The following is a 27,941-nucleotide window of genomic DNA, read 5'->3' as shown; positions in this document are numbered from 1 at the left end:
TTGTAACTTGTAAATTCAAATGAAAAAAGCAGCAAAGATTGTCATTCATACAGAGTTATTATGTAAATTGTAGGGTGATTAATTGTAGATAATGTTACAGATTTTTCCTGTTGTTTTCTAAGACAGTGTGCCATATTACTGTAAATTAATATATTTTCAAGTAGTGTAAAAATAAAAGCAAATCACCGTTTGTCAATCATCATCATTTACTCTTTTTGATTTAATGGTAATTTACCGTTGCCATTTTACAGTTTTCTAGGGTAATTTTTACATACATTTCTTACAGTGCAGTTGCAAAAAAAAAAGAAATTTAGAAAACCATAAATTTCACACCCAAGGCTCAACTCTCGCGGCCTGGTTGCAAATGACTCACAGACGGGTCCGTGGCCTGGTGGTTGAGGACCGCTGCCTTATAGGACAATTAATTACTAGTTCTTTTCTAATAATGTGTCACTGAAGTATAGATCATGAATGTTGCTGGTTATTTCCTGTCATGTTTAAAAGCTGAGGCTCACATTACTCTGTTGAACCATTCAGTCCTCAGCTCCATTGAAAACAAATCCTTCATGTTTTTTTCACAATTTTATTGTCCTATAACGTAAAAAATACAAAAAAAAAGATTCTATATATTTCTACACTTTTCCATTGATATTACATTAATCCAGACAATGTTATAACAATGCAAAATGCAAACAATGCATTAGTTGTATGACGTCCTTATACGCTCTGTTGTTTGTGCTACGTGTTACCCCAGAACTCTAAATACAAACATAATATAAATATAATAAAAACATAATACAAATTTGATTTGTCACAGTTGTTTATTTATGTGAAAAATACAAATTTTGTTTATAAACATCTAAAAGAACCAGCTCGAATAACCTGTAAAGGATGTAATCATGCTCAGTTTTACTTTAATATACCAATTTATTTATAAATCTTACAAAACTAGGGAAAAGTCTGCACTTCACACAGACAGCTGACTGAAAAGCACGTCACACTCAGTGAACAAATTTCCTTCGTGAGTGAAACACAGATGTCTGCTGTGGTGTTGTGATGTCCCATTTTCATATAGCATAAAACCAAATGTATGTTTTTTTAGATCCTGAACAAATCCATGAGAAAATCTGAAAGACCCAGGAGGCTGCTGCTACAACTTTAATTCATGTGAACTAATTTAAACCGAACTCCTGCTGGAAGGAACAAAATATGAAGAACAAAATAACTGAAAATGAAACCTGACACTGTACAAACACAGATCAGTTTAATGTGCTGTGCCTAAAGCTCATCGATAAAAACATTCTCATGAACATCTCCAGCATGTTTCTAGCTCATATCCATGCTCTCTGTGGCTCCTATACCCCCACCCTCCCCTCCCTTGATGCTCTGGTAGATAGACGCCATGTCAGTGCTGGTTTTGATTTGATTGGCAAATTCGGCCATGCTGGGGCTTCTTTCCACCTCAGGTACAGCCAGCAGGGCGGCGACAGCACGCATGGCCGAGCGCCGCAGCTCCTCCTGCTTTTCAAACTCCTGCTTCACAGAACCGGCCTTCACCTGCAGGTGGAGGAAGGAGACGGAGACTTCATTTCAAGGCAGAGGGAAACTCAAGGTTACAACTCCAGGTTTGTAAAGATCTCTGTGTATTTTACCTTTAAACTATAAAAAAAGGTTCATAGAGAGTAAGGATGCGGTTTTTATAAATAATTTCTGGTAAGTTGTGTTTAAGAGACCATCAACTCCAATCCATGCAGTTTTTTTTTATTTTCTGAATCATAATGTTTTAATGAAGTGTTGATTTCTAAGACTGTGTGTCTGTTTGAGTACTTTGGTGGTGACGGTCGCTTTAAGTGGTTCCACCAGCCTGTCCAGTCTCTGGAGAACAGCAGCAGGACACAGAGAGACCAGTCTGGCCAGCATCAGGAAGGTCAACATCTGCACAGTGATATTAAAAACAAGGAGAAAATGATCAAAAATAAATCATTATTTTCTGATTGCTGGTGCTACTGAACACCCCAGAAATCATTCCACAGGACAGAAGGTAAAGAGGTGGATCATTTTTACTTTAACTATTTTTCCACCCACTCTGATATCATAGTGGTCTTTGAGTCCTTCCTCTACATGATCCAGGAACTGCAGGATGTCCAGCCCCTCCAGGCAGCTGTCCAGAAGACTGTACATACACTCAAATGCAGCTTTACGCACATCCAACCCATCATCAACAGTGTGCTTGAACGGACCCATCTCCACCTGCAGCACACAAACAGTAAAACGTCTGCACAGAGCATGAACAGAAACGCCTGCTGCTTCTAAATCAGCTAACTCACTTCTCTGATGAGGTCCTTCCTGATCTGGGTCTCCTTGTAGAGGTGAGGCAGCACTCTTCCCAGGAGACCGCGGATCAGAGACGGTTTGTTATGAGCTGCTGAGTTAAACATTACCAAGGCGATACGTCGCACATTGATGTCCTCATCCTGCAGGGTCTTCAGGAAGTCACCTGTCACACAGAGATGACATCACAGCTTTTTATTTTTCAGAGCCTCATCTGGGTTTTTATATTTGAGTCAGCATTAGACTTCAGTTTATATTTAAGATTAAATGAACATTTGTTTTGGTTTTTAAGTGGGATCATATGAGGAACTTATCTGTAGTCAGTGTATCACTTATCTGTCAACACATCCAAGCATCAATCTGTGGGGCTGAAAAATGCTACCAACAAAGAAGGGGGAAAACTGCAGTTCCTATAATGGCCACACAGGTTTGAGACAAATGAGAAGACTCCACTCAGGCAAGTCTGCTGGACCAGACAGGGTGAGTCCTCGTGTTCTCAAGGCCTGTGTATAAACTGTTCCTGATGAGTTTGAGTTTGCAGACAGTCCTGGTGCTGTGGAAGACATCTGTCCCAGTGGCCCCCAGGACTACAGACCCTTGGAAAGTCTCATCCTTGACCTGCTATGAGCTACAGTCAGGCCTCATCAGGATCCCCTTCATTTCGCTTACCAGCCCTGCGTCGGAGCAGAGGACCCTATTCATCTACCTGCTCAATTGTGCAGAATCCTCTGCAGCTCAACGTGACAAAAACCAAAGAATTGATTGTGGACTTTATGGGGATCAGGAAACCTGTTTCAATCCAGGAGGACAAAGTGGAGGACTATAAATACCTCAGAATAAACGTTGATAATAAGCTGGACTGGGTTAAAAACACCACTACACTCTACCAGAGTGGCCAGCGCCATCCTCTATGCCGTTGCATGCTGGGACAGCAGGCTGAGGAACAACTTATTCTATGCTGTTCTTATTGTCTTGGGGACACTGTAACCACATAATTTCCTCAGGGATTAATAAAGTATTCTGATTCTGCTTGAAAGGCGAGTCAATCTGATTATGAGACATGTTATACTATGTGTAATGATACTACCGGTACAAGCCTGTATTTCAATGCAGTGTGATTCTTCAGGAATTGAAAGGGAGAGCATACATCTACAATGAGTGATGTTACATCTGACAGCATTGACAAAATGAGGCTTGTTTCTCTGACATGAGATCACTGCTTCGTGATGTGCCTCGAGCTGTTGAAAAGATGCAGGAATTTTAATTTTCTGTGTGAACTGGATCTGGCGTGACTCTGAGGATCATCACAAGCTTGCAAGGAGATTATAAGAACATTATGGAGCCAACAAGGTGAAAAATATCCGCAGTTAGGGAGCATTTAGACATGATATCTCCTAATAATGACACACATCTTCTCAAATCAATCTCAGAGAGGATGGTTGGTTAGAGGTGTCTGTGTGTATAGCAAAAATAAAATACAGAACCTGATATCCGCTGGTATGCACCCCACATGTATTATCACAGCTGGGCTGCTGTACATCGAATGAACAGTAGATGTCATTACTTCAAAATGAGCAATTGTTCGGAAAGATTCGACACATTCATGGAGCTTCATCGCACCATCACCATCTACAAGTGTTCCAGTCTACCCGTTGGACCAGGTCAGCAATTAAAGTTTTAGGTTTAGAACTTGCTTTCACGCAGCCTTTTCCAAAGGGAAACACCAGAATTGCTCGGCTACCTCTGCAAATCTGCATATGTGAGCCATTAACGTTTCACCATGAAACTGAATCTTAGAAAAATGTTCCCACTTTACTGTAAAAAGATGAAGAGTAATGATGTAACATGGGATGCAAACATTTACCTATGCAGTCTTTCAGCAGTGAATCTATAGGTGCCGGGTGGTCAACAATAGTGAACTTGATGGCTGTTACCACGGTGCTGCGAGCTAAAGGAGAACCTGTGGAGACAATGTAACAAAAATAAAGATTTTTGTATATATTTTTTTCTCATTCATATTGAAGCCATATTAATACAAAATGTCAAGACCATGTACAGAAACAGAGATTGACCATGAAGATGTTAATTCTGCATTATTTGTTGCATCTGACATAAAAAACAAAAATATAAAACAGTTCTTAAATATCATCCTACCAGTTTTAAGTTGTTGTTTAAGTCGAGGCAGAAGTGCTGCCGGATTGACTAAAGTGAGTTTTCCCAAACATTCAGCCACCAGGTTCCTGGTGCCCTCCTCCTGACACTCGCAGTTCTGAAACAGCAAGGCCCACACAGACTCTACATGGGGCGAGAGACTGGAGGCTGGACAGACACTGAACAAAGAGAGAGGGGAGGAAGGAAACTTTAAGAAAACTTTAAACTTATTTTATTCAACATATGTCATGCAAATTTTGTTGCAAAGCTTTGCAAAGTTTTTTGGCAAAATCTATCATTTTTATCAGCTTAAATATTAAACTGTTACTGCAAAATTCACACTTAAACTGCAGTGAACTCATAAATGATGCTTTTCAATGATCACCTGCTTCAGAGAACAACAACAGATTATGGTGAATTAAATGCACACACACACATTTAGCCAAACATTCAACAGAACACACACCTGATGACTTCTTTGAGGGAGTGAAGGAGCAGGTACTGTCTCCGTGGCTGGGCTGAGATCTCCTTCAGGAGGAAGGGCAGGTAATCGCTCAGGCAGCCGACGGCCATGCTGCCTAAAGCGCAGGAGGCTGCCGTCTTCACCTGAAATCACAAACAAGATGTCCACACAGTCGGCTGTCTGAGCTTATTTAACCTTTGTCGCATTAATTCATCGACTGAACTAACCCACTCTACTCTCCACACAGTTTGCTCCACAGAGCTAAAGCAACATCTCATTCTGAAGGATCTTTTTTACTGATTGTCAGATCTCTAAATCTTCTTTAAGCTCTGTTTTCACACCTCCTGTTTCTGGCCGTTGTGAAACAACTATCAGACACTGAAGAAGCACTTACCTAATAAGTAGTAAAACAAACAACTGGCACTGATATCAAAGCAGTAAAAGGGTAAAAAACAAAACGGACTTTTTGACTAATTAGGTTTCAATATCAAGGAAATGTAACTGTGATGTGGGGGAAACAATCAGTTTTCCTTTGTGGAAAATAAACAATCGGATTTGGAGAAGCTCTTCTTTTAACTAAAAGATAAATTTATTCATTGTGAATGAAAAATTTAAATATTCAGATGTGGATAGTGTGTCCTACCTCTTCACTGGTGGAAGAGAAAGCCTCCAAGATGACTCCCTGCACCTCCTTACTTCCTCCCAGACTGCCCTTCCTCCCCACCTCCCCCAGACACAACAGGGCGAGGACACGAGCAGCCTCTGGAGAGCCGGGATTCTTCACCTGAGGAGAGGAGAGGGCAGAATTTCAATGAGGTAAGTGTTAAAGTAATAACAGCAAAGAAAACAAAGGTGGCTTCTAAGAGGACAGTTTCAGATCAAATTTTATAAAACAAACAAACACGAAATTTGTCTAACAAATTTATATCTCATGTCTGTTTGTGTCACATTCTTAGAGGAAACCTCCATTGAAGCTAAAGCAGAGTACAAATGCCAGACTCTCACACCTGCTGTATGAAGCCGGCCACAGTGCCAGGAGTCTCTTTGGGAGAAGCAGAGGACAGAGCAGCCACACAGTGAGCGACTGAGTGGTAGGACTGCCTATGGACGATGCTGCCATCTGCAGAAGACTGAGATCTGTGAAACGGCTCCATGAGAGACTTCAGCAACTGACTGAGAGGAGAGGAGAGGAGAGGAGAGGAGAGGAGAGGAGAGGAGAGGAGAGGAGAGGATTATAATCCCGGGTGTAGTATTTGTGTTGATATGTTGCTAACACTAAATGGACTGATCTGATTAAATCTTCCAGTTATAGTTTAACAAAGGTGCTGGGAAAAATGTTCTGATTCATATCAAACAATATAATTAAAGATCTTTAAGAAAAATTACAGATAGAAATAAAAAATCTTGAGCAAACAGGAAGAGTGCAGACGGAAAACGTAGACCTGTCAGAGTAGAATCCAACCAAGCATTTGCGCTGACCATTATTATATTATTCTGTAAAAAATATATCATACACGAAAATAAGTGTACTGCAGTGATTGAGGCATTTCACCCCAACTGAATGTTCGTCTGGTCTGGATCCAAGATCAAGCTTTGCCTGAACAAAAAGCATTTTCAGGTATATGGACAGTATGTACACAAATGATAGAATATAATTAATCTGATGAAGGTCACATGGACTGAAATATACACACAGTCGGAGGAAGACACACTATACATCTTGCTCATATGTTAATCGGCAGTACAGGAACATCAACATGACTTGCTGATGCAATGTTGGGTTAGTTGAGGCTAACCAGGTCACTTGTGGTCATGATTAACATGTTTTAAACAAGACTTTAGCAGCTTGTGAGTGCAGAGTCTGACTCTTATCTGACAAACCTTCAGGGGAAAGACTTGCTTTACTGCCACTTTAAATAGAAGATGTTATCAGGTTGTGTCATTCTCCTGGTTTGGTTTAATTATCTCAAAGTCAACACAGAACAAACTGACTCATGCTTATTTTCTCAGACCAGACAAACTTCTCCAAAGCCAGAGAAGACATTACATAACAGACTGAGTATTCCTCCCTCCGAATACTGAACTGATATTTATCTGTAAAAACTTTGGAGTTCCCCTGCAGATGGTAATTACATGAATATTCATTTCTTGGAGATAACACTCACACTGACGTCTACACCCAGGGGATGTGATTTAATGTGGACTCCTGGGAATCTGATGGTGTTTCAATGCGCTGTTTCATATTCTTGCTGTCTAATAATATAAAATAATGACTTCTAATCACTTAAACACATTTGAACTGTGGCTTTTGGAAGGTTTTCATGGCATTTGATGAGATAACTACTGTTTACATGCCTGAGGGAAACACTGGAATGATGCACTGCTGCTCTTTTAAAAATGTGGGCTAAATTAGAGGCTTTCCAACAACTATTTAAAAACATTTGATTCATATCAGTGATTAAAATTCATTATAGTTTAACGAAAACATTATAAATAAGCCATTAGCAATAATCCTCAGCACTAAACAGCTTTCCCAGTCCAAAACTGTTGATCTGTCCAGTGTTATTAGGATAAATGACCCAAAGAGATTCACAACCACATCCTATCTCACCTGTAGCTCAGATTACTGGTTTTGGACAGCACCAGTGCTTGCAAGTACTCGAGTATTGCTTCCAGAGTGCTACCCTGCAGGAGCGGTGAATGGATGAGTCTGAAGACTCCCGGCAGAACAGACGAGCTGATCTTAGCCAGAGTCGAGGGGTAGGCTTTGGCCATACCGGTGAGCAAGGTGATGGACACCTAAACAAAGGCAAACTACAGGTAGATTCAACCACAACATGTTTCATGTGTCCAACAATGTCTGCAGGCAACATCCTGTTTTAAGGAAAGCTGACTCAGCGGCCTGTGAACTTTTGAGTCATGCAGCTACGCTAACAGAGAACAAGGAGAAAAAATCTAAATAAAAATCAAAATGAGCAGAATAAGATCCCCGCTTTCCACCAACACATGTAATCTGAGCCCTAAACTTTATGTTTGATATTCCTTAACCCACTTCCTAAATGTATATGTTTTTCTTGGTGTGAACTATATGATGGAACAAAAAGAACCACCTCCAAAAATCTGCAATTACACATTTTTTACCATAATACGACATAAAATAGGCACATTACTGCTTTCTAAAAGGCAATCTCAAAAAGTAAAACTTCCTGTCACTGTCTGTCTAAGTTCAAATGTCATGCACATGCACGTTGATTCATTTATGAAAAAAAATTTTATTCTATAGATTTAATTCTTGACCTGATTCATGTGCATGTTCGGTTCAGTGCCTGTACCTGTGAAACATGCATGTCACTCTCATCCACCAGAGTAGGAAGTTCGCTCAGCACGGGCTCCAGGGCTGCAGGTTTAATGCTGGCAGCGTGATGAGTGACCAGCGCCGTCAGACACGCCAGCGTCCCGAGCTTCAACGCCCGCTGATTCTTCCTCAAGAAAGATCCCAGCACAGAGAGCGCTTCTGGCAGGATGGGTGACATGTCGATCTGTAGAAAAGGACAGGAAGTTACTAAAATCTTTCAAATTAAATAATGTGTTCATTAAATTAAAAAAACAAAACGAAAGTCATAATAAACCTTTAACGGAGAGGCAGCGATGAGGGTGATGGTCCTAACTGCTGTTAGTCTTGTGATCTCATTCTTTAATCTCTCCAGAAAGATCGCCAAGACTGCCTGAACTTCTGCCCTCAGGTGGTCACCAAGGTGACAAACAATGTGACCCATACAGGAAATCGCTCGTTCTTTTACTTCCTGGTCGATGTCTGTTGCTTTGAGCCGCTTCATCGTTACAGAAAACACCTTTGGGAAAAATAAATAAATTAAAATTATAAAGAAAAGGTAGAACCTGTTCCACACATCAGGAAAGCCTTGTGAAGGCACCAGCACAGCAGCACAAAATTCCTGGTGCCAAAGTATGAACCAGCGATGTCAGAGACCATGAAGAGGGAGCAGTCACAGAACCTTTTGATCACAGTTTGTTTCAGATGTTTTTAAAATCTATAATTCTGTAGAAATACTTTGATTCAGGCAAGCAGGAAAGCACCGGCAAAGTCATGTTTGTTCATTTTCCTTAGACAAATCACAGTATTTAACCTGCCATTCACAGTCGTTTTTCATTAATTCTTTGCTCCCACAACACATGAAAAATGATAAATAGACAGGATGCTATGGAGCACAATTAAATTAAACCGCCTCAGACCAGAAAGCAAAACAGTCCTGAGCTATTTCACCTCTTTAACGAACGGTTTAGGGTCAAATCCTCCTGCTTGTCCCTGCGGTCTCATCACTTTGACCAGGTGCTGGATGACCAGCAGAGCCTCTGAGGTGATTTTATAGAACGTGTCCTCAATGCATGCAATCACTGGGGGCAGCAGCACCTGCAGGGGTCACAGCACAAGTTAGTCTTTACATTCTCATTATTGTTGAAAAATTTAGTGATTCAACTTTTTAAAGCTGCAGAGCCCCCGAGTCATTATGAGAGACAGTGTACAGGTTTCAAAACAAAGCCTTAAAAGAAGTTTTTGAAACCTGCATGTGTGGCTGAAAGGCCTGAGGAGGGTGGGAGAGGAGCAGGACGTTGAAGAAGGAGAGCGCATCGATCCTCATGGTGGACAGGGTGGATTTGTCTGTCAGGGAGAAGACGATGCCTGCAGGAAGGAGGGGACAGGAACAGAAAGAAAAAAAGAAAGAAAGAGTGGGAGTAAGGAGCCAAAATACAGCAGCTGAAGTGAAAGAGAAAAGCTACTGGGAGACTTAGGAACAGCCGGTTGTAGGAAATGTGTGAGTTTTAGATCTTAAAGATCTTAAAGATCTCCCTTAAAGTCTATGTGACTTTGCTGAAAAGAGAGTGAAAGTTTCTGACCAGTTTGACGGTTAAGAATTAATTTGTAATGCATGTGTGTGTGTGTGTTCCTGTCTAGCTATCTTTGTGAGGACCGAAATCTGCATTCTACTATACTTGTGAGAACCAACAGTCATTTGTGAGGACACGCAACCCGGTCCTCACAAATTTGAAGGCATTTAAAGGCATTTTTGGGGCTCAAAATGTGGTTTTAGTGTCTGGGTTACAATTAGGTTATGGTTAGGTTTAGGGTAAGGGTTAGGCAATCATTTTTAATGGTTAGGGTAAGGGGCTAGGGAAAACATTATGTCACTGAAGGACCTCACTAAGATAGTTGAATGGGGTTGTGTGTGTGTGTAGGTGTGTGCCTACCAGGTATCAGGGCAGGTATATGCTCTTCCAGGGCTCCCGGTACAGTGTGAGCCAGCTCAGTGAGGAGACAGAAGCAACCCTGTCGGGATTTGATGCTCTTCTCCTTCAGCTGTCTGTGGAGGGCCTTTACAGTCGCCGGCACCTGGACACACAAATCGCCGCACAATTTATTTCTGCAATTCATATTTACGAGACGCTCAGCAGAACTGGAAGACTGCAACATCTTAGATATGGACACGTTTGTTTAAAGGCGAAGAAGCTCAAGCAGGTTTTTTCAGACAGAAAGTGAAGGGTCTGTTTAGGCTCATATATGGGATAAGCATGCAGGCATTTGGAATTGTAAATCATAGAGAGCTACTCTGATGGAGTCCAAGAATAAAAAGATGATGCTAGAAATGAGCAAAGATCAGCTGATTTGCCTGGACTGTTAGGTAGTCTCGACTCTGTAGCCTGCCTTTTAAATTTAAATACCAAACATCTTTGAATTTTAGGTAAGTCAATGACACCTTTAAAAATGTAATTTAAATTTATCTACTTTTCAGCTCTACTTGTGAAACTCAATTAAACTCCATCCAAAAACTTCTCAGCACCTGTTTTTTCAGCAAGGCGACTGCCGGCTCCTCCTCTCTTCTCACCCCGGGATCTGAACCAGACACGATGAGGCTGTGGCGACTCGATGCCACCCGTGTTTGTCTCAGCAACGTTGAAAAAGCAGTGAAGACGTCGGCCCTGACGTTCTCCTCGCGCTCCTTGAATCGTGCCAGCAGAGCGGGGCAGATGGAGGAGTAGAAGGAGAGCAGGAGGTCCAGACGCGTGCTGATCAACGCCTCCAGACACTTGATGGAAGAGCGCCGCACCTTCCAGCTCATGTCATCGTCATCACTGTACTCGTCGTCTGACTCTGAGTGAAGTCGTGAAACGAGAATAAACTCGATTTGCTTCATACAGGTGACGGATGGAAGACAGCAAAACTCAAAAGATCTCACATTTTGTTGTGTGAAGTTTGTAATAGTTTTAAGAATCGACAGACTCAATCTGAACAAAAACAGCCGCTTTTGTTGAAAAGTTCTTTCTAAATCAGATAAACTCACTTAAAGAATACAGGTACAAAAATCATCCATATGCAGCCTAAATGTCTTTAACTTCAGTGTTTTTAATGTAGTCTGTGTTCATACAAACATTTCATGCTTCAATGTCAGTTATAAAGACCTGCTTTAAAGACTGATATTTATGTTTTAAAATACATATGAAAATGTAAACACCAACAACATAGAGGCCTATTTGGGAACCAAGAAAACAGCATTAAAGAATAAAGGTTGTCCTGCTGTGGTGTCAGCTGCAGGTAAGGACTGTTGTTCTCTCTGAGCTCTCATTTGTTCACATTTTCACGCCACTGAAAATGGACAAATGATCAGTTATCATTTGGCCATTTGGAATGTAACCATGGATGTACAGATCGTAATCGCTGGATTAATTCAAAACTAGACACCTAAAACATGATGATTGATTACCATCATGTTCTGTATGTTCCTGTTATTTGCTTCCTGTTAATAGTTTTTCTGCTAAATTTCTATTCACAGACACACAGATCTCACACACCTTCCTCAAGCTCATCATCTATGTCCATTCTATCTTCATCCTCCTCCTCGTTGTCATCATAGTTGTAGTTGGGGTCAAAGGTCATATACTTAAGACAAAGCTGAGTCACTGTGGCAATGTGAGGCGACATCTCCTTTGGACACCTGCCAATCAGGAAGTAACAGAAAGAGCCACAGTAAGGACACGGAGTGTGGGTATGTACGCCTGTGGGTCATGCTGAGGGGACAATGACCTGTTTACAACATGGACTGAACAGAGGTCCCAATAGTGCAGACCTTACCAAAGTGTGGGGCCCGCCCCCCTATGGGGGGGGGGGGGGGGGGGGGGGGTGCAGAGCCATTACAGGGGGGGGCGTATGAAAAGGGGGGGAAAAAAACAAAACGCTTGGACACTGCTAGCACGGGGCGCCTCCACAAACGCAAAGCAGGAGATGAAGCATCGCTGAATATGTTTCCAAACCAACTTCATTCTAAGCCAAAGACTTGAAAATATGGTGAAGCATATCTGCTCTTTGGCTTCACCTGCACAAGTGCTGAGGTAGGTCTCCCTGCAGGGTTGGTTTTCCCTGCGTCGGGAGCAGCGCTGGGCTGTTCAAATCACGGACTAACAGTATCCCACAGCTGTTTATGCTTTTAAATCCATTTTGCACAGAGAGGCATTTTTTGAAAAATGTATTGATAGCAATGTTGAATATTATTACACATGAAAAAAAAAACAACTACACGTAAAATAATCACACGGTGACGCCTCTGCCTTTCTAAATAGAGAGACAGTAACTGCGTGTGTGTATGTAAGTGTGTAAAAAGTGCAGACAGTCAGATTAACAGTATTTTGTCTCTATCTGCCATTCTGCAATTCATCTCATGTAAACAATAACGTGGCGCACAGCGTGACGTGAAAAAAGGCTCATACCTTTGACATTGCGTGACGAAGTCTGTATTCCTCGTCCACACGTAAACGCAAAAAAGGAGTTTTAAAAAATCTCCGTTTTAGGTGATTCCAAACGCCGTTTACGTGTGGACGAAACAGCTGCGTGTTCAAAAATACCCGTGTAGGTGTGGATGTAGCGTAAAAGAGTTAGTAGCTTATTTTATTACTACCTGTAATTTATTGCAGTTTACTTGTATTTCCTTAATTGTTTACTAAATGTTTGAGGTGTGAAAGGGAGCAAAATATGGGTGTGTGTGGTTGGAGGATGTGTTTGTGCGTGTGCATGAGAAGGGGGGGGGCATTTTTCTTGTAAAGCAAAGGGGGGCTTAGCAAAAAAAGTTTGGGAAACACTGCTATAGTGAATGTATATAAAGACTTGCTTCAAGGTAACAATTAGAACAGGGTTAGGTCTGTAGAGCTTCTGGTTATAGTCAGTGTAACTCTGTGGGAAATCAGCGTGAAAATATTGTCCCCTAAAGTGATGGAAACATGACTTTGTTTGTACCTGCGTATAAAAGCTTCAAAGGCCTGGAAACAATACTCTCTCAGCTCATCATCTTCTACTCCGGTGAACTTTACCACCATTGGGATCAACTTCTCTAAATGTTCACCTACAAACCACAAAGAATGGGAAAAGAATCTACACTTTAGATGTTTTTCTTCACTAAATGACACAAAAAATGCATGAAGAACCAAATTTTAAAAAGATCCACGAGTCTGCAGCCATGTGGGGGCTTCATACAGTGCAAGGGCACCAGATGAAGGGCCAAGAGCCGACTTCCCCCTACAGGGAAAGTTGGAGGAAAGTCATCATCTTAGCTATCAGTGCTAAATTGAATTCTAGATCATCTGAAAGGCATTTACATGTCTGAGTGTGGAACATTTGCTACATTAGTGAAACTAAGAAGATGTATTCTATAAAAAACAGTCAGAATACAGGAGCGCTGGACTATCAACATCTGAAACCTTTCAGAAGACCGGTCACTGTCCTACTAGTTTGTTTCCCCATTCAGCACTGAAGGCGGCATAAACACAGCATCAGCTCACCGACTCGATGGCCGCCCTGACGACTAATGGTTGCCAGGCACTGGATGTATGTTCTTGTCATTGATGTGGGCGGACCCTTGGCCAGCTCTTTCATCAGGTGTTCTGTCAGCTGGGAGAAGAGGGCAGGGCTGCAGCAGGGCACCAGGTGACCGAGAGCTAAGATGGAGCGCTTCCTGACCGCCATTCTGGGGCTGGTTAACTGCAGCATCCAAATGACGAATGAATGAAGAAACATTAACGAGCAGATAAAGGGACAAATGAGTAAAAATACAATCAAATAAACTGTACAACAAAATGAATGAAAGTCATCATAAAGCTGTTAAAGCATACAGTAAATATACTGAAAGCAACGTGAAATGAGAGAAAGTGATGTGCACGATTCTTATAAAAACGGTTTCTTATAATAATATGAAAAATATCCTGCTATCTTAAGTATACTAATAATTATGTCTAAAAACAGATGACAGTGATTTTTTGGGTTGTCATGGTAGCACTACACTGTAAAACCACAGTTAACATTTGAGCGGCTGAGTGTTTCTCACCTGAGGCAGCAGGCTGGAGAGCAGAGAGCTGTGGAAACTGACCAGTGCACCACTCAGCCTGTGGAAAAAAAGCAAACAGTGAAAAGCTTAAAAGTTCAGCAACGTGTACCGTGTGTGTGTGTGTGTGTGTGTGTGTGTGTGTGTGTGTGTGTGTGTGTGTGTGTGTGTGTGTGTGTGTGTGTGTGTGTTTGAGCTGGTACTTTTCTAATGTGGGACAGTCATCACGTTTGGACCGAGATCTTGTTTTTACCTTCCCAACATGTCCGACAGGATGTCCAGGGCCTCTAACTGCACAGACACATCATCGTGTTTCCCCATGGCACCAATCAGCTGGGAGGTAATCTTCTTACACACGCTGCCTGTCAGAGTCAAACCTGTGGATCCAACCCAAAACAAGGATGTTTAAAGAACTTTGAGCTTTCACTGCCTTCAAATAATCAGACATCCTGATTTCAGCTCACATTAAGGACTGTAGTTGCTGAATAATTGTGACAATTAAGCCCAGATGGCAGCGAAAGTGTGCAAAAATTAATGGTGAAAAAGTGACAATTTACAATTATTGGTTATTATTTAGTGAAAACACAAATATGGCATGTTGTAGCTGTGTAGGTAATTTCAGACACTTTTACATGCAGTCCCAGGAAAATTACAAACTTATTAAAGTAAAATATGAATGACTGTCTACAATGTAAGCTTTGCTTCTATGCCATGTATTATTGATGCTCTTCATACTCTCGAAGTTGCCCCTTTAACATGAGATGGAAATCCACCATTAAAAGCTGATCATCACGACGAGGAGACAGGTGGGAGGACAGTGAGCGCTCACCTGAGGATGTGAGTGGCAGCTCTGCGATCACGGTCTTCAGTCCCATGCTGGAAATGTCCCTCAGCTGCTCTTTGTCCGACGTCATGTTTGAACACAGCACGTCCACCATCGTCTCCACCTGGGGCTCCTTCACTTTGCTCACCAGAGGCGCCAGGCTTAAAAACAAACACACCAAGTTAAAAAATGTCATAATTTTGTTTCAAACCACTATTTGTTTAAATAATTATGTGATAGAAATATGACCTGTAGTATCTAACCAAGCACTTTGCAAAAACAAAAAGGTGGCTATCTAACACACAGCCTGCTACACAGACACCATCAATACTTTAAGTCCAGCAGAAATGAAGGTACCACTCTCATTTTAGTGCATTAACACTCTTATAGCTTGCCTTCAAGACCTTGAAAGGGACAAAATCATTGACCGCCTTACATATCACCGCCTTTACCCAGGGGATGCCATACCCTGCATTTACGGACTTCCTAAGATCCAAAAGGAAGCTGTCCCACTCAGACCCATTGTCAGTAGCATAAACTCAGCCACTTACAACATCTCGAAACACCTTGCTACTGTCCTAGCACCTCTTGTGGGGAACACCCCACATCACATCAAGAACTCCACCGACTTCACCGACAAGGTCCAGAAACTTACCCTGGACCCAGATGAAACCATGGTGTCCTTTGATGTAGTCTCCCTCTTCACTTGCATACCCACCACGGAGGCAGTGGAGACTGTCAGAAAACAACTACAAGAAGACAGCTCCTTGGAGGACAGGACCAACTTCACACCCGATCAGATTTGCACACTGTTAGACCTCTGCCTCACCACTACATATTTCAAATATAACGAGGGTTTCTACAGACAAAAACATGGCTGCGCCATGGGCTCCCCCGTGTCACCTTTTGTAGCCAACCTTTACATGGAGGAAGTGGGCCATCTAACCTCAGGAAATCACATGATAGGGTGGGGCCAGGTTTCAGAATGAGCTCACCCGAAACCCTGGCTGATTGGGACCTACACCCGCTTTCACACCTTGGCTCATGTGATTAGGTAGAGGCTCGTCAGGGGGTCCTTTGTCCCTCTTTGGGGGGAAACTCCCACTGGGTTTAAATCTGGGACTCTCCACCATTTGACCTTAGAACTGAAGAAGCTTCTCGGATGAGAGGTGAAACGTCTTCAAGCAACTTAAACAAGTCCAGACGCTTTTCTTTCCAAGCTCCTTAGCCTACGATGACCTGGATGACTGAGAACCTTCACAGACATATTAACACTCTTATCCTTATTTAATTCAATTCAGGTCAATTCTGTTTTATTTATACAGCGCCAAATCACAACAACAGTCACCTCAAGGTGCTTTATAGTGTAAGGTAGACCCTACAATAATACTTACAGAGAAAAACCCAACAATCATATGACCCCCTATGAGCAAGCACTTTGGTAACAGTGGGAGGCTCCCCGCTGAACTCTGATATAATGCTGTCACTTTCCATTACCTTTATTCAAAAGACAAAAGTTTCCAGAAACAGACTTTCGAGTAAATGGGAGTAGATGATACAGTAAAACTTAAAATAGTCTATAACTCAAGGGTTGGGGATAATGCAGCCCTCTGGTGGTTAAACCTAGTTAACCCTTCCACAGAGGATAGTTACAAAGAGCACCTTTCTAGGAATCCAAATAATAAATAAAATACAGTTTACATGAACTAAAGGGCCCGTGGTTGAAGCTAACCTTTGACCCCTGACCAGACTGTGGAGTTAAGGAAAGAAAACACACCAGGACACTGACTTCTGGCACCGGTTCACACTGTGCGTACGAGCGAGATTTTTACCATTTCACAGCCAGGTTCTGCACCTCCCCATTCTTGTCTTCCAGCAGTTTGAGCAGCATGGTCACAACTCTTCTCTCGCTGTCCTCGTCCAGCTTAATGCTGTCCTTCTGCAGCTCCAGCATCAGGTCATTGGTGGCCATGAACCTGCACACACACACACACACACACACACACACACACACACACACACACACACACACACACACACACACATAGAGACCAAAGTTAATAAACTGATCTGTGAATCCTTTCAGTAATCCTTCTTTTCATTACTGCCTCAAAAAAGGGTCAAATAATGAATTAAGTGTCTAGATTTGTTTAGATGTCTATTTATTCTTTAATTAGATGCTTTTTCGACACTTCTGTTACAATTGTGGTCTTTCAGTAAAGATGTGCACATTACTTGTCCAATAAATATTTAGCTCATCAATTCAATGACAACAAAGAGAGAGGTAGAGGTTGGTATTATTAAGTAATTCAAATCTATACTTGTGTTGTTGTTGGCTTATAGATGTGTTTATAACACTCAAAGAGTTATCAAAAGATGTAAAACAGTTGCAGAATATACTTTTCTTGGTCATACATGGCAGTAAACCCAATATGTGTTCTCCAGTGTTAAAAACATCTCCAAAGATATTTTGCAATGTATTAAAAGATTTTTAAGACAAAATAAAATAACAAAAATCTCCAACATTCTTGAACCTACTGCTATCTACCTGGACAACAACGACTCACTTTATCAAAATATAAAACTATTTAGATCATGAATTTATCATGTTAGCAAAAAATCCCTACTTCCAATTTCTGTAATTGAGTACTTTAAAAAAAAATCACAGCCGACACAGATATTTACAAACATATTTTGATAATGATTAAATTAGTCAATAATATTAATATAATATTTGGAGTTTTTTATGAAAACGTAACCTTGGTTAGGTAAAATTGTTACATCTATTTTTTGTTTTCAGGTAGAGAAAACTAATAAATGATGTGTCGATTAAATAAAAGTAATTAAGACTGTATAGAGGGCACTATTGTCTCCTCTGTGGTAAAATGGCACACACAAGTCGGGGTTTTAAAAAAGTGTCATCTCACTGTGAGAGCTGCTCACTGTTTCTTACCTGAAGTCTTTGTCAGTGGAGGTCATTTTCTCCAACAGGTTGGAGATGTGGTAGGACACACTCGACATCTTTCCACTGTTTAGGCTGTCACTCAGGCTGAGAAAAAGTTTTTTTCCAACGGTAAACTCAGAAAACTGGCCACCAGATTTAAGCCGACAACATGGCGAGGCTAGGGGGGGCAGAGAGGAGAGCTGACGGCCTGATGGAACCCGACACTCGGCGTGCCCGGCCAAAAATAGACGGCAAGGGAAAGTGGTTCAGCTTTGTGGCGCCGCCGTGTGGACACACGGAGTCCAACCGGCCATACGGAGGCGGTAATGTGCCGATAAACCGAGTTTCAAGTCTTATTTTTACGCTAATTTGCCGAAAAAAATGCCGACGGTTATCGGTTAGCATTAACCGTTTGGAGTTTTATCCCAACTTTATTGATAAACAAATTCAACAACAATTACAGTAGCCGTTTAGATTTTTTTCTCCTCAACTTTATTGATAACTCACACATGCAGCACAGTTTGGGTTAACTGTGTTCTTCATGTAACCACGTAATAATAACAATAACAACAATAATAATAATTATTATTATATAATATAATAATAATAATAATAATAATAATAATAATAATAATTAACAAATTATTATTATTATATCGAAGTTTGGGTGAGGTTTGAGTGGAAACAAAAACAGAGTCACTTGACAAAAAAAGACAAAATTATGACAAGAAACTGCCCATATTTAATGAAAGAGATATTTGTATGTTTAAAAATCAGTTCAAAAAGAGAAAATGTAGCTTTTTTAAATATTTTCACTAATCTGGGAGGGATCGGATTTTAATTTATTTAGAATGTGTTCATATTTAGCTTCTAAACAAGGTTAAGGTGATCTCGTCTAAACGCTTATGCGGAACACTTGTTTACTGGTTGTTGTTTCCGCCGGTATGAAGTGCAGTTGGACTCTGTGGGAAGCGGTTATCTTACTTGTTGCCACGTCGGAGTAGTCGGTGAAGCCGGTTTCTTTTAAAAAAGGAGGATTACTCGTGTTGTTCGGGGTTTCTGTGTCAGTCACGGTCATGGTGAGTTTGATAACTTTGCATTTAGGCCACCGGTGAAGCTGTTCGCTGACATTTGTGGCATTTTCCCGGTTACCGTTAGCTGCTGACGTGCCCAAGTCCAAGTAGCTCCTTAGCAAAGTGGCTAGTAGTAGCAGGAAAATCAATGAACATTTTAATTCATGTGCAGTATTTGTGATTATATAATGTTTGCTCATTTCAGGTTTCTGTTATTAATACCGTGGACACCTCTCACGAGGACATGATTGTAAGTTTTCCATTTTTTTCCCTTTTTCATTTAACCGAAACTAGCTGCTAATCACAGCTGATGTTAGCCTTCTTGTTTTAAGTACCTGTAAGTGAGCTTTTACGCGTGATAACTAGAGATAGAAACATGTGTACAATGAAACGTCAGTAAATATTATCACTGTAACGTGTTATCCATTGTCCTTAAACCCAGTTGTAACAAACTGATATTGCTGCGATCTGACACTGCTAGCTGATCATCAGAGACTGATACTGTTCTGTTAGGATCATTGTCCTAATTCATGACCCTGTTTCAGTCAAGTTTTAGCTGTCGGACTGATGACTTCACATTTGACTCCAGAATAAAAAATATCTGGGGGTTTTCTTGGATAACAAAATTAGATTTGAGAAACAAATTAATTCAGTTGTTCAGCGGTCCTTGTTTTAAATTAAGGCTCATATCCAAGGTGAGATTATTTTTATCCTTTAAAAACTTGGAACGAGCAATCCATGCGTTTGCCTTATTTCAGCTGGATTACTGTAATTCACTTTATGTTGGTGTCAGTCAGTCCAGTTTGGCAGGACACTTGTACAAAATGCTGCAGCCGTCTTTTGACTCCTGTGAAGAGACACCAACATTTTACCCTGGTGCTTGCTTCCCTTCATTGGCTTCCAGTGCAAAATTAAAATAAAATTTAAAATCTTACTTTTGACTTAATAATCGCTAAATTGTCAGGCACCAGACTATTTGTCTGACCTTTTGCAGCTTTATATGTCCTCTAGAGGCCTTTGATCAAGTGATCATTTACTCCTTACCTTACACAAGTCTAGGATGGTTCATAGAGGGAATTGGGCATTTGCGGTTGTGGCACCGAAAACGTGGAACGATCTACCTCTCCACATTACAAAAGCCCCAACTGTCAATCCTTTTAAATCCCATTTTGAAACATATATTTTCGCTTTGGCTTTTTATACTGCACGAGAGTTACCAATTCTTTTTATCCTAATTTTCTTTTAATTTTCTTACCTGTTGTTGCTGTTAATGCCACTGTTTAATTATTACGTTGTGCAGCGCTTTGGTCAACTCTCTGTTGTTATTAAATGTGCTTTATAAATAAATAAATAATAAATAGAATACTTTGGTATACAGAGGAGTTTATGGTCGACTTGTAACTGCAGGGTTTCCATGTGCAGTGGCTGCACAGCAAGCCCAAATCAGCACCTCTTAACCATTGTGCTGACAGTTGGTCAGAGATGTTTGTGCTAGTACGCTGAGTTTGGTTTTCACTAGACTTCTACACCTGATCTTGTCTGTCCAAAGAACATTATTCCAGAAGTGCTACCATGTTCTTTAGGGAGAGACGAGGCTTTCTCCAAACAAACCAGACTTGTTCAGTTGTACTCTCTTGTGCATTTCACATACTGACCAATACATGTAGCGTTTCATAGAAACAATAGGGTGTACTAAGTTTATTTCAAAGATCTACTTAAAGTTTTTTTTAAACGGACTTTTTTCACATGTCTATATGTCACTATGTTTCATAAAGTCCAGACTACTAAACTAAATTACATATAAAAGAACATTTGAGTTGATTAAATTAACAATAAAACCAGGATTGTCAGTGGGTGACGACACACAGCAGAACATCATCAGCCCACTCTGAACCTGTTTTGTGTTAATTCACACAAACAGTGATTTTCACTGTTGATTGTGATCATTAAGTCATACATGATGAAGCACATTGAGCTGAGCTCCATCTTTGGCAAAGGCTATTAAAATAATAATTTCAGAAACAAATCATTAACAACTTGCCACTGATACCCTGTGACTGTTGCCACAGATACATTTGAACTTGACTTAGCTGTACGTTTGTTATAAACTGTAACCTGTACGTCTGCTGTAGGACTTTTGTGTTTTACACGTTTATCTGAAGTAACCCCTCAAAAACATGAAAGGGACACAATAACATTAACTAACTTAAGAGGGCAGTGGTAGACCAACATGTTCAATGAGGTAACGACAATGTTTGTGTCAAAGCCGGTTTTGAATACAGTGCATTCATAGATATGGCTTCATTTCCCTGTTGGAAAGAACAGTCTGATGGCAGCTGTGAAAATACTCTTAATGTGCAAACTGATTTATTGTGTTTACTTTTGGCTGCTGACTACAGCCACAGAAAGCACATTATTTAGATTTAAGGCTGATTCTCCAGCAAAGGAAGATGTGCAAAAGCTCCTCAGTATCCGAACTATCCCTTTTAAGAGAATAAAGTATTTTCTTTTGACTAAATCATTGTTGCAGCATTTATCCTTTTTATTTTCAGTTAGATGATGTTTAAACTATCACAGAACAATCACCATGAGCATTTTTAAGTTCATTTTACTTTTGACTTTGACTTGTTGCTGAAAATGTATAAAATATTCTTTAAATTGAAAGGTAGAGGTGGAGGTTCTCACTCAGGTTTTTACATTTTGCTCTGTCTGTTTCAGCACGATGCCCAGATGGACTACTACGGGACTCGGCTCGCCACCTGTTCTTCTGACCGCACCGTCAAGATCTTTGACGTCAGAAACGGAGGCCAGATCCTTGTGGCAGACCTCAGAGGGTAAGAAGTAGGGCTGGCCCATATCATACCATTCACGGTAATACCGGTATAATGTTGGGCAACAATAAGAAAATGAAATATTGTTATAGACTATGGATAACTGCATTTCGTTGCCCTGTACCTGTGCATGTGCAATGACAATAAAGTTGAATTCTATTCTATTCTATAAACGTGCGTGCCTTTGTTTTCATATTCACATGGTGGAAAAAGCATGGCGGCGGCAGAGAATGAGAAGGGCGAAAGCTGATCGTTGAATGAAACAGATGAACCAGAACTAGTTTGTAAAAATGCTGCAGCTTCACTGGTGTGTAACTGGTTTGGCTTTTGTCCCTCAGATACACAACAAAGCACTATTTTTGGCAGAGCATGCTAGCGGGTCGTCGTTATTACCGTGTTTTTTGGAAAATACGGCGCACTTAAAATCAATCCTTTGATTTTTCTGACAATCAACAGTGCCCCTTATAATCCCGTGTGCCTTATGTATGAACTCTGGTTGTGTTTACTGACCTCAAAACGATTTTATGTACACGGCGCTCGAAAATCTGTTAAATGTTTTAGTACGACTTTGCTAAGCTACGAAGCCGCACCGCTTGATGGATTGTCGGAGCATTACGGCTATCGTAGGCAGGAGCCTCGCGGAGTGATACGTGCTGAGCTTCAACATAATGTTACCATACTGTGTGTGTTTAACCTCTGTTTAAGTTTTGTGGATATTATACAAGGTTATGCTGAGGATATGTCGGCCAGTTTCCACTAGAAATGCCTTTTGGTTAAACTGTCAGCGAGGAATTTGCATTTGCACGGTAAAATTTTTTATATCGCTTTAATATTTTGTCTAGTGTCAATTATATCGTCAGTTATATCGTTATCGAAATTTTCGAATGTATATCGTAATAAATATTTTTGGTCATATCGCCCTGCTCTACTATGAAGCCTCAGTTTGTTGAGCAAACCAAGAGTCTAAAGCTAAAAAATGAACTTGTATCACTTGTGGTGATGAAATATAACTTGTTGGCACTTTTGTCTGCTGTAATTTAATTGCCAGGTGACAAATCCAGGTACTAAGTGAAAAACAGAACTAATTTGCATCTCTTGTGTTTTGTAGCCACGAGGGTCCCGTGTGGCAGGTAGCGTGGGCTCATCCAATGTTCGGCAACATCCTGGCTTCCTGTTCCTACGACCGAAAAGTCATTATTTGGAAAGAAGAGAACGGATCCTGGGACAAGATGTACGAGTACACCGGACACGAGTCGTCAGGTGGGTTTGATACAAGTTTAATCTCAATTCTTGTCTTATACATGCAGGTGGCTTCACACAAGAAAAGATCAGATCCTCACAGATTATTTAATTCATGTTCTTTGTATTTACAATTACAACACTATACATTTAATATCTTTTATTGAACACTTAGGACATTTACTGGATCTCCATGGATACAAGAATAAATCCAGGGTGCTCAGTCCAAGGCTTTTCAGAAATTAACCAAAAAGGCCTCTGATTCATTTTCCTTATTCAACCTGCCACATTTTTGTGTCGGTATAACAGGGCTGGGCCATATCATACCATTCATGGTAATACCGGTATAATGTTGGGCAACGATAAATAAAATGAAATCTATACATGGTTATGCTGAGGATATGTCGGCCAGTTTCCACTGGAAATGCCTTTTGGTTAAACTGTCAGCAAGGAATTTGCATTTGCACGGTAAAATTTTTATATAACTTTAATGCACATAAAAAAAAACAGCTGCCACCTGCCCTCAGAGGTTGATAACAGTCTTTCTAAATGGTAGAAGGAAAAAGTCTGAATCTCAAACTTTAGGTTTTTAACCAACCTCATAGCAAAATGCCACCAAAGTTGAAGTATATGTAATAATTTTACTAACTTGTCGAATATATATGAAATATATTTAAATATTTTTAACTTTTAGTGGATTTTCCTGTATTCACATTATTGTTCTCACCACAAAGAAAATCACTTTGCTTTAGGTGTAAACACAAAATCTGGGTTGGGCAATGTGTTTTCACAGAAGATCCAGCCATCACTGTCTGTGTATTGACTGACCTTTTTTGTTATTTGTGGTGTATCAGTGTTATGGTTTTTAACCATCATTTTCTAGTTCCTCATTTCTGTAGCTCCACTTTGTAATTGCCCTTCACCACAGTGTCTTTTATCAGATGCCTCACTGTGGGTTTTGGGGGGGGGTGTGGCTCTACCTGTCAGCCACTTTACCTTATAGTGGCATCTTGCATGTTATGTTTCCTTTTTAATTGCTCAATTTTATTGTAGTGATTATGAGAATTTTTCTCAGTAGGTTAGTGTGTTTTGATCTGGAGTCCCTCTGGCTGTTTTTTCCCCTCCTTGTACTCTTTTATTTGTTTCTTTTTGTCCCTTCCTCAGAAATCCGGTGTTGTAGATTGTGTCCTCGGTAGAATTAGAAGTTTAACAGATCAGTTTGGTGTGTCAGCTCACAAAATAATGAAGCACAATTTATTGCATTAAGATTTGATAGACTCCTCAGGCCTCTGTCTCATTGAGCCTCCTCCTGTGTTTCCACAGTGAACTCAGTCTGCTGGGGTCCATATGAGTTTGGTCTAATCCTGGCCTGTGGCAGTTCAGACGGAGCAATTTCCCTTCTCACGTTCACTGGAGATCAGCAGTGGGATGTCAAGAAGATCAGCAATGCTCACACTGTGAGACTTACAAACTGCTCTGAATGTTTGAAATGTCACTTTAGCAGCATCCTGCATTGGATGTAACACACTGTTGTGATTCTGCTGCAGATTGGCTGCAACGCTGTAAGCTGGGCTCCCGCTATAGTTCCAGGCAGCTTGATTGATCAGCCATCGGGACAGAAGCCAAACTACGTCAAGCGCTTCGTCTCCGGAGGCTGCGACAACCTGGTCAAACTCTGGAAGTAAGTGCTCATGTTTTCTGAAAATCTCTGAAGGAAATTACAGTTCATACCATAGGTGCATCTACTAAAACTTTTGGACACGTTCTAATCTCAGTAAAAAGGTCAAAGGTCAACTTTTCTGAAACCCACAAAGGATTTTCAAATTTATACTATAGGTGCATACCAGGAGGTTGATGGGTAGCACTGGCAGTGTTCCTGCAACACACTCAAAGTTTCAGAAGCATTTAAGAAATTATTATTATTATAACATAGTTGTGTAAGACATGAACACTTGACCAATCAGAAGCATTGAACACTACAAAAGAAACCTGAGGAGTACAAACATATTTCAGTGGAACATAAATCAGATGTTCGCTCTTCAGAAAGTTTCGGTTCTCTGGGGAAAGTTCACTGATCTTGATATTTAATGTCACCACAGCACAAACACGGTGATCCTTGTGTGACAAGTGTGGTAGTGGTGAGTGGAACCTCGCAGCAGAAAGGCTTCTGGTTTAAAAACGTGGCTAGAGCCTTCCTGTGCCTAGTTTGCATGTTCTTTCAGTACCCTTGTGGGTACTCCTCCTTCCTCCCACATACCACAAGACACACTGGGTTAGTTGGTTATCCTAATTGGCTGAATCCAAGGAAGATACATTTCTTGCTTGAAGTATAGACAATAAAGCTCTGCATGAGTGTGTGGTTCAGGGTGGCTTGTGGTCTGAAGCATTTTCTTGTTTTGTTTTTGGTTTTTTTCTTAAACCTAATTGTCACTGATTGATATTTCCTGCCTGCAGAGAGGAGGATGGGCAGTGGAAGGAGGATCAGAAGCTGGAGGCTCACAGTGATTGGGTGAGAGATGTTGGCTGGGCTCCATCTATTGGTCTTCCCACCAGCACCATTGCCAGCTGTTCTCAGGTGAGATTTGATGTGATTACACATGCAGAACATGCAATTTATTCTGCTTTCCAGCACCTAAAACATAAAGTGTTCATTCAGACATTATAAATAAAGTTTTGATAACTTAGGTACAAGTTTTTCACCACTAGATGGAGCCAGAGTGTGCCTCCGGTTCAGTCAAGTGTGAGATTAAAGATCCACCAGTTCATAAGCGGGTTACATTAATCTGTAGTGCTTCATAAAATGTGGTATCATATAAAAGCAAGTGTTATTGGCAGCTTGCAAAAAAGTATTTGAATAAAATCAAACCATTCCTGTTTTTCTTCCACTGGGGTTATGTGGGAAATTGTTTTCCATTCTTCCAGGATGGACGAGTATTTATCTGGACGTGTGACGACCCTGCAGGCAACACCTGGACGGCCAAACTGCTCCACAAGTTCAACGATGTGGTGTGGCACGTCAGCTGGTCGATCACTGGAAATATACTGGCCGTTTCAGGAGGAGACAACAAGGTAGAAAATACACATTTACACCAAATCCACATAAAATTATAGATATCATTTGATTTCCTTCTGTCTGACTTGGTTATATGCAAACTAAACATGCCACAGTCTGGAAGAATATATTTTATTGATATGGTTTTATCAACCTGCAGTGAGCTCTGCCCTTATTTTTTTTTAACCTTATTGATTCAGGATATTATGGCTGTTTCTCAAAGCTAATATTTAACTCTAAAGAATAAGTTGAATTAGATTTGAGCGCTGACTCTGATTTTATTTATAGTTTATTTATTAAACTATTTATGAACTTTTCAGGTAACGCTGTGGAAGGAGTCGATGGATGGTCAGTGGGCGTGTATCAGTGATGTCAGCAAAGGCCAGGGCGCAGTCTCCACCATCACAGACACACAGCAGAATGAGCAGTGACCCTCGAATTAAAACACACACACCCATTCCGTGACCCCTGACCCTTCGATGATGACCCTCAGCCTTCAGAGATGAAAGAATAAACATGCTGGACATTTGGACTGAAAACAAGACGCCCACAGTGATGAAGCCTGGTCTATAATCTGAGTTTTAGGCTTCAGCATGAGTTGGGTGCCTGCTGAAAATCAACAAGGAGAATTTATTAGAGGGAAAGAAACCATTACAACTCAAAGAATCATCGCTCTCTGTATTTTTACTTTAACGTTTAGAAATCCGGACACAACTTTGTTTGTTTAGTCTTTAGCTTCATCAAAGTTTAGTTCTTCCTGCTCTGCTCCAGAAATATTCCACCTCCACTGCTGGAGAACAAAATTACCATCACCCTTAATGCTCCCAGCATCCTCAGGGGCAGTCGTCCTGACTTTCAACACTTTATTCTAATTACTAGTTCACTCAAATTGGCTTTGGGTGAACCAAGAAAACTATAAAAACAAAGCAGGTGAGCCCACCTTCACACCTAAAACAAACTCTCATGTTCTCATAGTGAAACAAAACATGACTTGACTGCCTGGTTTGGATTTACATTTAATGATAAGTGGATAAATGTTTTATTTGGTAAAATGTTTGCAGACTCTTTTCAGCTGTTAAATGAATAATCTGCCTTAACAACCATGAATGGAGCGATCGTTTTTCTCCAGGTGTATAATCAGAATCCATTGATTTTTTTTTTCATGTTTGATGTAATTAAATAACTGTTTAATATTAAAACAATTTTAATGTCTTTTTTTCATTTATATAATAACCATGGCTGGGCAAAAGAGTCCTTTTCTACTAACATACTCTTACTACAGGTCTCATTCATTAACACACATTCATAAATAGCTTTTTTGCTAAACATTCACACCCTTTGATGTATCTGGGTCAACTTGTAGTTTAGTATCTTGATCAAGAACACTCGGTAATGCTGAGTCAGGGATCGAACTCCTGGCCTTCTTGTTAATGCAATGACCCTAAGCCACAGCTGAGGGGTCACCAATGGAGGTAGATCAGCATGTTCGATTTGGCTCAGATTTTAGTCCGGATATTTTTCCCAGATGCCGTAAAAATGCACGGCGTCAACGTTAGCGCCGTCCAGCCCCACGCACGGGGCGATCCGCGTTAATGCGTGTGTGCGTGTGTGTATCCAGTAAAAAGAAACAGTTTGTTTCCACCTACAGAATGGT

At 40.7% G+C, this 27,941-nt stretch overlaps 2 protein-coding genes across 2 annotated transcripts; one reads left to right on the top strand and one right to left on the bottom strand.

The window, feature by feature from the left end:
* Positions 1 to 887: 887 nt before the first annotated feature.
* On the bottom strand, positions 888 to 18,348 carry cand2 (cullin-associated and neddylation-dissociated 2 (putative)). Its single transcript, XM_085457740.1, has 24 exons — positions 18,102 to 18,348; positions 16,981 to 17,124; positions 15,155 to 15,309; positions 14,579 to 14,702; positions 14,329 to 14,386; positions 13,787 to 13,985; positions 13,245 to 13,350; positions 11,810 to 11,952; positions 10,801 to 11,111; positions 10,211 to 10,352; positions 9,526 to 9,644; positions 9,228 to 9,374; positions 8,575 to 8,796; positions 8,278 to 8,484; positions 7,557 to 7,744; positions 5,953 to 6,118; positions 5,589 to 5,729; positions 4,949 to 5,088; positions 4,486 to 4,661; positions 4,196 to 4,291; positions 2,328 to 2,497; positions 2,086 to 2,250; positions 1,828 to 1,935; positions 888 to 1,557 (listed from the first exon to the last, which is right to left on the bottom strand). The coding sequence occupies exons 1-24, from the start codon at positions 18,167 to 18,169 to the stop codon at positions 1,327 to 1,329; spliced, it is 3,726 nt and encodes a 1,241-aa protein (XP_085313866.1). The 5' UTR covers positions 18,170 to 18,348; the 3' UTR covers positions 888 to 1,326.
* On the top strand, positions 18,262 to 27,499 carry sec13 (SEC13 homolog, nuclear pore and COPII coat complex component). Its single transcript, XM_085457987.1, has 10 exons — positions 18,262 to 18,279; positions 18,341 to 18,415; positions 19,371 to 19,415; positions 21,884 to 21,999; positions 23,105 to 23,256; positions 24,559 to 24,692; positions 24,783 to 24,916; positions 25,690 to 25,810; positions 26,158 to 26,304; positions 26,608 to 27,499. Exons 1-10 carry the CDS (start codon positions 18,262 to 18,264, stop codon positions 26,716 to 26,718), a joined length of 1,053 nt encoding a protein of 350 aa, XP_085314113.1. The 3' UTR covers positions 26,719 to 27,499.
* Positions 27,500 to 27,941: the final 442 nt, after the last annotated feature.

The sequence above is a fragment of the Copadichromis virginalis genome, linkage group LG5, assembly GCF_057382275.1.
Source record: "Copadichromis virginalis isolate Kocher_CV1m ecotype Utaka linkage group LG5, C_Virginalis_male_GT1.1, whole genome shotgun sequence".
In the NCBI taxonomy this organism is placed as follows: domain Eukaryota; kingdom Metazoa; phylum Chordata; class Actinopteri; order Cichliformes; family Cichlidae; genus Copadichromis; species Copadichromis virginalis.
This window is presented reverse-complemented; position numbering and strand designations above follow the sequence as displayed.

Excerpts from the sequence above, each read along its gene's own strand:
- cand2 (XM_085457740.1), bottom strand. The coding sequence starts at position 18,169 with ATGTCGAGTGTGTCCTACCACATCTCCAACCTGTTGGAGAAAATGACC. Across the intron at positions 13,986-14,328 it reads TCTCCAGCCTGCTGCCTCAG|TTAACCAGCCCCAGAATGGC; the intron begins GTGAGAAACACT and ends TGGATGCTGCAG. Across the intron at positions 2,498-4,195 it reads ACTGCTGAAAGACTGCATAG|GTGACTTCCTGAAGACCCTG; the intron begins GTAAATGTTTGC and ends TCTGTGTGACAG.
- sec13 (XM_085457987.1), top strand. Across the intron at positions 18,416-19,370 it reads CAACCGGCCATACGGAGGCG|GTTTCTGTTATTAATACCGT; the intron begins GTAATGTGCCGA and ends TGCTCATTTCAG. Across the intron at positions 22,000-23,104 it reads CTTGTGGCAGACCTCAGAGG|CCACGAGGGTCCCGTGTGGC; the intron begins GTAAGAAGTAGG and ends TGTGTTTTGTAG.